Here is a 10,755-nt window from a genome sequence, read left to right on the forward strand (position 1 = left end):
AATGTTTTCTATTGATAAAACACTACGCCATGAACAATGTCTCCAGATAAAACACCATGACTTGAATCATAAGCGTATAAAACACCACGACATGAACAATGTCTCCAGATAAAACACCATGACCTGAATCATAGTCAATTTATCCAGTTTTTTAAAACACCACGCCATGAATCTGATTATAGATCTATTTATGATAAAGTATGAAGAAATTCGTTGATTTTTTGGAGATTGATGACGGTTACCATATAATTCGCTGGTTACCATATAATTCGCTGATCTTTAGGAAGGTTGATGGGGTTTTGAAACGGTTACCATATTTTGAAATGTTGGAAAAGTCACTATTGCCCTTCAATTTTTACATAAGGTCCTTCTAATTAAAACACAATTTACATTTTATACCCTATTGATCTCAACCATTAGATCAAATATCCAATGGTTTAAAACACTTCTTACCCTTCTTACATTTTAGACACTTTTTACCATATCCCTACCCTACAAGTATAAATGCTCAAAAAAATAACCATGTGCAAGTGCTTATTTGATGACTAAACTCCGATTTGAGCAATGAGTAAGGGTAGTGCTGGCCACAATGTTGTTTCTTTAGGTTTTCTAGCAGCTATATTTATAAGACACCAAACCGCCTCAAGCAACAGCATTATACACGAAAAAGATATCCAAAAATTAGACCCTAAACAACATTTAGATTACCTCATTGCTCTTTTTTAATCTATATATCCTATATGAGATAAATAAAAAAGGCTCGATTTGACAAAATAGAAGATCACATTCCTGTTCATTATTGTTTGGTTCAAATATATAGCTTCTCTTCTTTATTTGCCCACTGAAATTGCATTTTGCCTTTTCCTTTGTGCAACAGTAGTCTAACATATGTAAGTGTGAAACATAGATTATCAATAAATCAAAATCTTCTGCGTCTTTACTTAAATGGTTCAACAGATGGAGTAAAACAACAGTCTAATCAAGTCATACTAATACAGATCTGTCATCCTTTCTACTTTGTTCATAATCAAAGTTATCAAGAGCCACGAATATTGTCAAAGCATCTTCTCCATTTGGTGCCACTTGCCAGTTGCACATACAGAAACAATAATCCTAGAAAATATATCAAAAATTAGCTCGAGACATCAAACATACCTACTTCTAATTCACATTACAAGCTTCATTTTCTCCCGATATTAGAAAATTGGCTAGTACTTATGTATGGGTATAACTGAAGTAAGACATAATGGTTTACATACAGGAAATTCAAACAATTGTCTTTTAGTTGTTGATGGTATCGTCGGGGTCCTTGATGGGGTTGCAAGTCTTTGAAGCTGGAGTTGCTGCTAGAGATCTGTAAAACACCTATCAAATTGATACACTTATTTTAGCCTATGTTGTAGCTACATAAACCTAGCATTAATTCCGCATAATTTCCCACATACATGCAACTATGCAGAGAAATTGTAACAGAACTTAAGTTACAAAGTGACGACAAAAAAACTGCACTACTGATCATTAAGCTAAAAACCCCACAAATAAAGTTTACACTCTTGTGGTTTCTTACCTGGCTAATTAAAACTACTCCAGTCTCTGGTGACTTCAGCAGGCGAAGACCAGTTTTGTGTCCATCCCTGGCACCCACACAACTAATATTGTATGCACTCTTGTAGTGATCCTCTAGCATCACCAAAAGCTGCAAAAAAAAAAAAAAAAAAAAAAAAAATCAACCAAAGCTGGAAGTACCTCTCCAAACCATTTATTGGCTTCAACACGCGACATCAACTGTTCAACAAATGTGCATGCTCTTAAATGTCAAGCACGAAGAACTTATAGCATAGCTAGCTTTGTAGTTGGATCATTTGTAAATGAGTTGAGCCGAGCCAAGCAAGCTCGATTTGTAAATGTGTTGAGCCCGAGCTAAGGTAAGCTATAAGCCTATACCAAACTTGGAAAATTAAAAAAAAAAAAAAAACATAGTCTCGAAACAAAATGTAAACACTACAAATTTGACAATAAAAAAGTATCAAATATCAAATACCAAACTTGTAGAATAAAAAAAAGACTTGATTTACCAAATCAATCTTCATCATCAATGATTTTCACGCCAATTTGATAAATTGAGAAGGCTACTTTTTGCTTTTTGATTTAGGTTTTTGGCTAAAACAGGGTTAAGCCATCATCGAAAACCCATTAAAGAACAAATGAAAGGTAGAGAAAAGTTATATTTAAAGAATGGAAACATACAAAATCGAGTTTGGATTGATAACTCAGTAGAACAATTGAATGAACATGCTTATCTTATTCTTAAAGAAGTCATGAACTACAAACCAATTCTACATTTATAATCAAGAATCGAAAGAAGAGTGGTGATTCTTAAACACACAGTACATGGGTTGCATACAAATAAACCTCTTCATATAAGTAAAAATCTAAATAAAAAACAAGGAATGACACTTGTAAACTATCAAAACAACGCACCTCAGTCAGATTGACAGGTTCAGATAAAACGGCATGAGTATCCTTCCTGCATAAGAGTTTAAATAACCATAAATAAAGCTCTATGAATCAAGAAACAATACAACAAATAAGATGTATTCTATTCATAAAAGCAAAACAAAAATGACTCAATTTTGAAGCCTATCAAGAATGAACACCAACAACTTTCTATCTAGCAAGGTTGTTGTGGGTCCAGGCTCCAATGGTGACCCTACACATAAACTAAAATCAAATATTAGTAAACAAAACACCCCATAAAATTGCCTCATATTCAAGAATATAATAAAAGGGCTTATGATTAAGACCATGTTCAAAATACCCCCATAAAAGGCCTCATAGCCAACCAGCCTGCTAAGAAGTTAACACTAATAAAAATGAAGGCAAAAAATGTAAAGCAAATCAACTAAATGAAAATTATAAATCAAACATAACAGGACATAACGGTACGCCACTAACCAATTATCCAACAAATAAACTACAGCTATCCAACATCAAATTCACTTGTGACCTGCGATAACAAAAAAAACCACAAAATTAAAAAAATACCCACAAACAAAAGTAAAACATAAAGGACAACACTAAACATTTATTTCAATTTCAGACATTATTAGAAGTCTACAAAGGCAGAAACATGTGCATCCAACAAATAACCCTAATTAAAAACAAAACATAAACTATCAACAATCAACTCACACAAATTAATAACGAAATGTAACATAAATTAGGGATAAAACATACATCAGCGCCATCATCGAAGATGGATTTGCAACTGAATGCGATCTATCTCTTTCTTGTTTGCTGTAGAATGTGGGTGTTGCGGCAGCGATGGAACATCAATGGCCGGCTAGATAGAATAGAAAGAGGATTAGACTTGATTAACCTTTAAATCTTACCTTGGTGGCCACTTAGGAGAAACATGGAGATGAGAACAGGTTCGCCGGAACATCGTCTTCTCCGGTAAACGTAACACTGTTACCATCATCTACCCTCGTCGTCGGAATATGAATTCCGGCCGGTGACACTTCTCTCACTCCCATCTCTCTCTCGCGTGTTACTCTTCCACTCTCTAGAATGAATCTCCAGATTTCATATCTTAGTGGTGTTTTGGCAGTGGGAGGATTGCTTTTGGCTTTTACACGTAGCAAGCAAACATACGTGTCAAAACCTAGAAATAGCTTACAACCCACTAAACCAGCTGTACCACAAAGAGTTACATAAAACACATATTATGCAGCATGTACAAACACACAATGCCAAAACTTGTTGCAAATTAATAATATTTAAATATGATGCAGTAAACAGTACAATTAACACCTGATCAATCAATCAAAAGTGCAAAAACAGATTAAAGAAAGTCGTATGAATCGGTAAAAGAAGTGAATTCATTACCTCTTAAGGAAATAACGAAATCAGACCGGAAGAATTGCAGGATTTAAACAGCCATTGCGGAGAAAGCACAGCGAAAGGGAAGTTGCAGGAGCGGCGGTGAAGGCAGGGGCCGACGAAGTTGCAGGAGCGGAGGGGAGATGTGTAGCCGGCGGTGAAGGCGGAGGTGGGAGAGGTGATGTCGGGCAACCGGAGGTGGGGAGGGGAGATGTGGTAGTCGGCTGAGAGGAGCAAGTGCTAGGGTGTTAGGATCGGAGACGAACGATGTGGGAGGAGGAGGGAGGCTCCGGTGGTAGGCTCAACCAGGTGGTTGGGGCTGGTGAGGAGGGAGGTGGGTGGCGGACGGGCGGTGGGAGGGTGATGAGGTGGTGGAGGAGATGGGGTGAAGAAGTGGGAGGAGTCTTCCAGGGTTTTGTTGTTTGAGAGCAGAAGTTCAGAGAAAAGAGGAGAGAAGAGGTAAACAGAGGTTGGTCCATGTCTGCCCCAAGAAGAACATCTTTCGAAAAACAAATAGTCTGTAGGAGCCATTATCTACGCGTGGTCTGCGCGACGCAGACATAAGAGGCTGCGCATAACTTTTTGAAAAAAACAAACAGCACCTTATTAGGTATTTAATTAGATTAATTTAGTTATCATCAAAACAATTAAAAAAGTGGTTATTATCCTCAAAATCCCAACACGCATATGTCGTGTGTATTAACCGGGTCGGACTCTTGCTCGGACATACCATCCACCTTTCTTCAAACTTCAAACTTCTCCTCCTCACCGCCCCCTCTTCCATTCTAGGGTTTTTCAGGTACCATCTTCTCTCCGCTAATTCGTCTCCCAAATTTCTCACAAAAGCTCTATCATTTCACTATTATTCTTCAATTAGGTCTCAGACCATAAACCCTAATTACTTTTTCACCTATTTCAATAGCCTATTTTCCTATCTCTTTTATTCTTTTCATTTACGCAGCTTATCCGTTATCCACAGTGTTGTTTACTGTCAAGTTTGTTTAATTTGTTACAGACTCTTGACTATATTACAATTTATGCTTGTTGATTTTGTTTTTAGATCTACGATACGTGTTTTTTTTTGAGTTAATTGTGTTTTGTTTGAGGCTTGCGACTGTGACCTAATTTTAGGCTGAAAATTGAACGGTCTATATGTCAATTTCTGTGGTCACTTGATGATTTTTTTTGTGTTATTGACAGGTTGTTATTGAAGATGTCTCGTGTGTATGTTGGTAATCTGGATCCAAGGGTCAGTGAGCGAGAAATTGAGGATGAATTCCGCAGTTTCGGTGTCATTCGCAAGTAAGCGTGGGAATTAAGTATTCAGTTTTTGAAGTTTAAGTTGTTAATGAAGTTGTATGTAGTGTAAACTGTCATTGTTGGTTATTGTGGAAAATCAGTTGTGAGGTTATCTTTGTTCTTGAAGGGAATGGTTAAGATTTGATTATTGCTCTTAAAGTCTTAGGTAGTGTTTGTTTCATGGAATGTAATGGAATTGGAAATGGAATTTGAAGGATTTTAAATCTCACTACTTAAAGGATTTCAAGGGAGCGGAGTTAGATTTAATTCTAATTCTTTCTTTTGTTGAAACGGACAACATAAGGAATGGAATCTACATTCCAGTTCCAGCCAGATTCGATTCCATTATGTGAAACAAACATTACCTTAGTTTCTATGCATGTTACTTATCTTGAAGAGTTGGAAGGGGATGTTATTCTGTTGCCAGCTTTCATGGTTTCTGTTTTGTTGGAGTTCTGTGTTTGTATGCTTAAATTATTAGCATTTTTGTGCCATTGTGGGCGTGGTGCTTGATCGGTTGCAAAACTATTTGGTTGGAACATTTGTGCAGAACTTATAAAGCATAATGCACATTTGAGCCTTTTGTTTTGGTTAATGTGTAGACGTGTTTTATTTATATTCCTCAAAGTTTCAGACTTCTGGTACCTGTCTTTATTCTCTCTTTATTCTCTCTGGTACCTTGCACCTTAGGTAGCCTAAGGCGCACGTTTTACAAAAAGCCCCAAAAAAGCGCAAATTTTGAAGGTTTTTCACGCCTGAGGCGTGCGCCTCATGTACATAGGGTGTTTCTATACTGTTTTTAAGCATCAGACTGCTGTACAATAGTTTTTTTGCTTGTACTTATAGGTAAAATCATATATAAACCTTATTTATAGCTATATTATGAATAAGGGATGCTAAAAACCTATGGCATATATATAAAAAGTTATATAATCACTTTGCGCCTTGGGTACGAAAAGTCTGCCGCTTTTGTGCTTTGCGCTTCGGTTTTAGACCCCGTCGCTTTCGTGCGCCTCTCGCTTTTTAAAACCATGGTTGGCAGCAGGGGCGTAGCTATTAAGGGGCCGGGAGGGGCGCCCGACCCCCCGAACTTTTCGCTCAGTAGTGTAATATATGTGGTTTTCTTATAGAAATTTTTGGGTATATAGGTTTTCGACCCCCTGGTTCTATATAAATTTTTGGGTATATACGTTTTCGACCCCCTCTTCGGAAATCTCAAGCTTCGCCATTGGTTGGCAGAATTTGTTAGATGAACTTTTTTGCTTATCTAAGTGTATTTTATGGGTCTATCTAATATGTGTATTATGATGCCAGCTTGAAGTTTTTGTAGAATTCTTTCATTTTTTAAGTTCATCTCATTTAGTCAACGCTGGCAGCCTGGCGGTATCCATAGTTTTTCTGTGCTTGCATTGTTCTTCTGATTTTTTGTTATTTTTTATACGTTTGATTGTGTTTAACATTCCAGTATTTTTGGTTATGCAGAGTGTTGTAATGTAATGTAATTTTTGTCTGCTTTTACCTGTAAATGATCTCTTAGATCGTTTGTTCTACGTGATGTGCAGTGTGTGGGTTGCAAGACGCCCTCCTGGCTATGCTTTTGTTGATTTTGATGACAAACGAGATGCTCAGGATGCCATCCGCGAACTCGATGGTACTGTTATAGTTACCGTTATTATTCATAATTTACTTACTTTTTGAGTTCCCATTTATTAACCAGATTTGGGTTTATTATTTTCTGAGTTCTCATATATTAATGACTAAATCAGGTAAGAACGGTTGGAGAGTAGAAATGTCTCACAACTCTAGAGGATCAGGTGGCGGCGGCGGTGGCGGAGGGCGTGGTGGAGGTCGTGGTCGCTCTGGTGGTTCTGATTTGAAATGCTACCAGTGTGGTGACGTTGGCCACTTTGCTCGTGAGTGCCGTGGTGGTGGTGGTGGTAGACGCCGCAGCCGCAGCCGTAGCCCAGTCAACAGGTACCGACGGAGTCCTAGCTACGGTCGGAGGTGAGATTTCTGAAACACGAGATTATTTTTTTGTTTTGTTACTTAATTGCCACATAATGTTTATTCACTGAAGTACATGAAAATAACTTAATTTTTTGCCGGAAGCAGGAGCTACAGTCCTCGTGGCCGATCACCGCCACGCCGTAGCGTGTCACCCCCTCGCAAGACTCACTACAGCAGGTCACCTCCGCATCGTGGACGAGACGAGTTGCCATACACAAACGGGTGTGTTTTATTTCTGTTTCTTTTTGAAATTATATGTAATTCAAATGTGTTGGTTTGAGTCTGAGATGCATATACCACATGTTCTTGTTGGTATATGTAGGTATAGAATATATTATCAGGTTAATCACGCCAACATGTAGCTTACTTTCACCGATCTGTCTTTGTATAATTGTATGTATGATTTTATTTTTCCATTTGTATGTAACACACTTTCAAATTTTACCATTGCATGTATGTAACCTTTATAGCAGGTAAAATAGTGACAGCGCAATATATATATATATATATATATATATAGGGTAGGGATCCTAAGAGAAGTCCACCCTATTTGAGAAACTTGAGAAGCATTCTGGACCACACATTTCCCTAAGCTTTTCGTAATATACACATATGTATAGTTTAAAACTAACTATATACATATATGTATATTGTCAAATCTTGAATTATACACATATGTATATAGTCAATTTTAAACTATACGTATGTGTATATTACGAAAAGCTTAGGAAAAATGTGTGGTCCAGAATGCTTCTCAAGTTTCTCAATTAGCCTAGTGCTTCTCACACGATCCTAACCCTATATATATATATATATATATATATATATTTATGAATCCATGCTTACTATTTTTCCTGATATATAAGGTTACATACAATAGTAAGAAACCTGGAAGTATGTTTACATATGGTAAAAAAATATTTTCTTACATACAATTACGAAAAGGTGAAAGCTTCCAATATTTAACTTATTGATATATTCAGTTGTTGCTTAATTCTAGGTAGATTATGATTATGAAATAATAATATAAATCTACTTTTGGTATTTGAAATACAAGGCCTGTGCTATGGTGCATTCATCAAGATTGTGTAGAAGTTTTAATGCTAAATAATTCACTCATTAAATTTTTTTTTTTTTTTTTTTTTTGTGGAGAATTGCATGGGTTGAATCTAGTTTATGAAACATGTAATGCCAATTTTGTAAATACCTGGTTGCTTCATCTTTTCAGAAATGGGCTAAAGGATAGGCGTCGTAGCAGGAGCTGATCACTATGGAAATCAACCTTTTAAGAATCCTGGAATTTGTTATCTGTGCTGACTTGTTTTCAACTATAATCTGCTTGAATTTGGTTAAGGTTCTTAACTTTTAAAAGTACCAAGTTTATTTATTTGCATATCTTAAGTCTTATCTAGTTTTATTAAGAGGACATGTTATCGTGAGGTGAATGCTTATTTGCATATAACAATGCTAAAGACATATGCTTGTTTTTTTATGTCGAGGTGTTATGCTTCTTCATTGGTTTTCTGCTTCTACACTTCTGTCTTCTCACTTCTGCTCTGGGGTCATCATTTGAATGAGTGTGGGTCCCAGCTCGCCTTGTTTGAATATGCTCACCAAATTAGAGTTGTTTTTCTAAACGACATCAAAACAGGAAATGACATAACAGGTACTTTGATCTGTTTGTTTTAAAGATATTAAAGGGTCTCCTGATTGTCATTTTTGCATTTTGCAGTCTCATGCCCTTTAAAACCTTTCCTGCTAGTGAATACTCTCTTTCGGTCTTATAAAGATTTGTCGTTAATGAGGCAGGCCTTACAATGAGTATGTGGCTTGAGCTCACGATAAATATTCAGTGTTCATTGTAATATCCCGTTGACTTCTATGCTTTGGTATTCCGGCAACACTGTCCTTGGCACACAAGATACTAGTGGGATTACTTGAGCATACAAAGATCGAACCCACAATTTGTTAGTAGTGTTGCATTTTTAAAAATCTACAAGAGTTCTGATTAGGTTTTTAACTTTTCATGAAAATAGGTTAGTATACTACTAGTTTGTGTATTCTCGTGGCTTAATTTCGTGAATACCAATCTTTGTGTTGTTTTTAGTACCAATGAGAAACTCTATGGTGAAAATGTGACGGATATCTCTGATCACACAGCCATATTCAATGGTTTTGGCTGAAATGTAGTGTCTTTGCAATCATGCTTTAATGAGTTCAAGGCCGAACATAGAGTACTTTACCGGATATTCTGATGTGTGTAACTCAGTCCAACTAAATATTGGATATTGCACACATGGTATCCATGGTGGCATTATGGTAGCCGCTTAGCATTAGGGATGAGCAATTTGTACCGGGTACCAAACCGATCGAATTTCGATACCTATTGTTGGTGTTTTTCGGAATTGGTACTTTCAGTTCAGTACGGCACGTATTTACCTAATACCATACCAAGCACTTTTGATATCAGTACGGTACCAAAAATAACAATCGGTACCAAAAATAACAATCGGTACTGGGTACCAAAAAACACCGATAATGAATCGTACCATACTAATCGAATTATGGTACCCATTTTTGGCCTTTATATTGGAATCAGTACTTTCGGTTCAGTACGGTACATATTTACCTTCGAATACCATACAGAACCGTACCGAACACTTTTGATACCGATACGGTACCTTTTATTTCAGTATTAGTACTTTTGGTACTGGTAAGGGTACCGAGCTCATCTCTACTTAGCATCCTATCATAAGGGTGTGACCTTATTAGTAACATGGTGGCAGGCAACTTGTTATTCCAACTAAGAACCCATTGGCTTGGGTCATCTGTTGACATTTTTGGTTTTTCTAGGGATTTTTGCGTAGTAATGGGAATCTAATGTCATTGGTTGCATAGAGTTCTATGTTACATAACCCTGTCGAGTTGTAGGGTTCTATGTGGGCATGGCAGAAAAGGCCTAATGTGAAAGACTCGTACAAGTATTTGGGTATGAGATTAATTAGAAATTTGTTTGTGGGTTTTGGACGAATATCGTATTAGACGATAACCACATTATTACCTTATTAAGCTAAACTGATACCATACATGTATATCAAATTATCAACCATATTGGAACCCAGATAGTAGTTTTCTATATGATCATAAAATTTACAGTAATGTTATACATATATATTATATGGTTATCAACAAGTTATGTAGAAAGGTTTTAGGTTTTATCTTGTACTTATTGTTCAAATGGTGGTTAAGTTATAGGTTGATTGAATTGAATTTCTATTTCTTTATATAATCTCATGTTTTCTCCTCCATCTCTCTCATATATATCTTTGTTATTAGGCTAGTTTTATAACACATGTATTGTTTGTAATAATTGTATTATGAAGTTGGAAGTTTGAAATCATTAAATGAGTTAGTTACACATGGTCCCTCTGGTTTCGCCTGCTTTTAAATTTGCCATGACTTCATAGCCTATTGACATCATGGTTTTGGGACCAATAGGTCCTGCGTTCGATTCTAACAAGGGAGTTTTTCCAATATTTATCGGGTATAAGCATTATAGCCTAGTGG

The 10,755-nt window shown here is 36.5% G+C and overlaps 2 protein-coding genes across 25 annotated transcripts; one reads left to right on the top strand and one right to left on the bottom strand.

Annotated features, from left to right (window-relative positions):
- Window positions 1-895: 895 nt before the first annotated feature.
- Window positions 896-4,414, bottom strand: LOC110865108. Of its 23 annotated transcripts, none has more exons than XR_004860381.1 (8): window positions 3,889-4,406; window positions 3,393-3,694; window positions 3,238-3,297; window positions 2,956-3,007; window positions 2,482-2,847; window positions 1,568-1,696; window positions 1,260-1,365; window positions 896-1,113 (listed from the first exon to the last, which is right to left on the bottom strand). XR_004860381.1 is itself a non-coding variant. In XM_022114321.2 (7 exons), the coding sequence occupies exons 3-7, from the start codon at window positions 2,805-2,807 to the stop codon at window positions 1,056-1,058; spliced, it is 474 nt and encodes a 157-aa protein (XP_021970013.1). In that variant the 5' UTR covers window positions 2,808-3,007; window positions 3,238-3,694; window positions 3,889-4,409; the 3' UTR covers window positions 896-1,055. The 23 variants fall into 23 exon arrangements, 7 of the variants coding, with proteins under 7 accessions (XP_021970013.1, XP_035830364.1, XP_035830363.1 ...); XR_002550364.2 differs by having other exon boundaries at window positions 2,482-2,710; window positions 2,805-2,847; window positions 3,238-3,694; window positions 3,889-4,405; XR_002550362.2 differs by having other exon boundaries at window positions 2,482-2,721; window positions 2,805-2,847; window positions 3,238-3,694; window positions 3,889-4,405.
- A 118-nt stretch (window positions 4,415-4,532) lies between these two features.
- LOC110865106 (serine/arginine-rich splicing factor RSZ22) lies at window positions 4,533-8,703 on the top strand. Of its 2 annotated transcripts, none has more exons than XM_022114318.2 (6): window positions 4,533-4,759; window positions 5,083-5,184; window positions 6,744-6,832; window positions 6,948-7,185; window positions 7,294-7,410; window positions 8,417-8,703. In XM_022114318.2, exons 2-6 carry the CDS (start codon window positions 5,096-5,098, stop codon window positions 8,451-8,453), a joined length of 570 nt encoding a protein of 189 aa, XP_021970010.1. In that variant the 5' UTR covers window positions 4,533-4,759; window positions 5,083-5,095; the 3' UTR covers window positions 8,454-8,703. The 2 variants fall into 2 exon arrangements, with proteins under 2 accessions (XP_021970010.1, XP_021970009.1); XM_022114317.2 differs by having other exon boundaries at window positions 4,533-4,681.
- Window positions 8,704-10,755: the final 2,052 nt, after the last annotated feature.

This window comes from Helianthus annuus, chromosome 6, assembly GCF_002127325.2.
Source record: "Helianthus annuus cultivar XRQ/B chromosome 6, HanXRQr2.0-SUNRISE, whole genome shotgun sequence".
Lineage (NCBI taxonomy): Eukaryota > Viridiplantae > Streptophyta > Magnoliopsida > Asterales > Asteraceae > Helianthus > Helianthus annuus.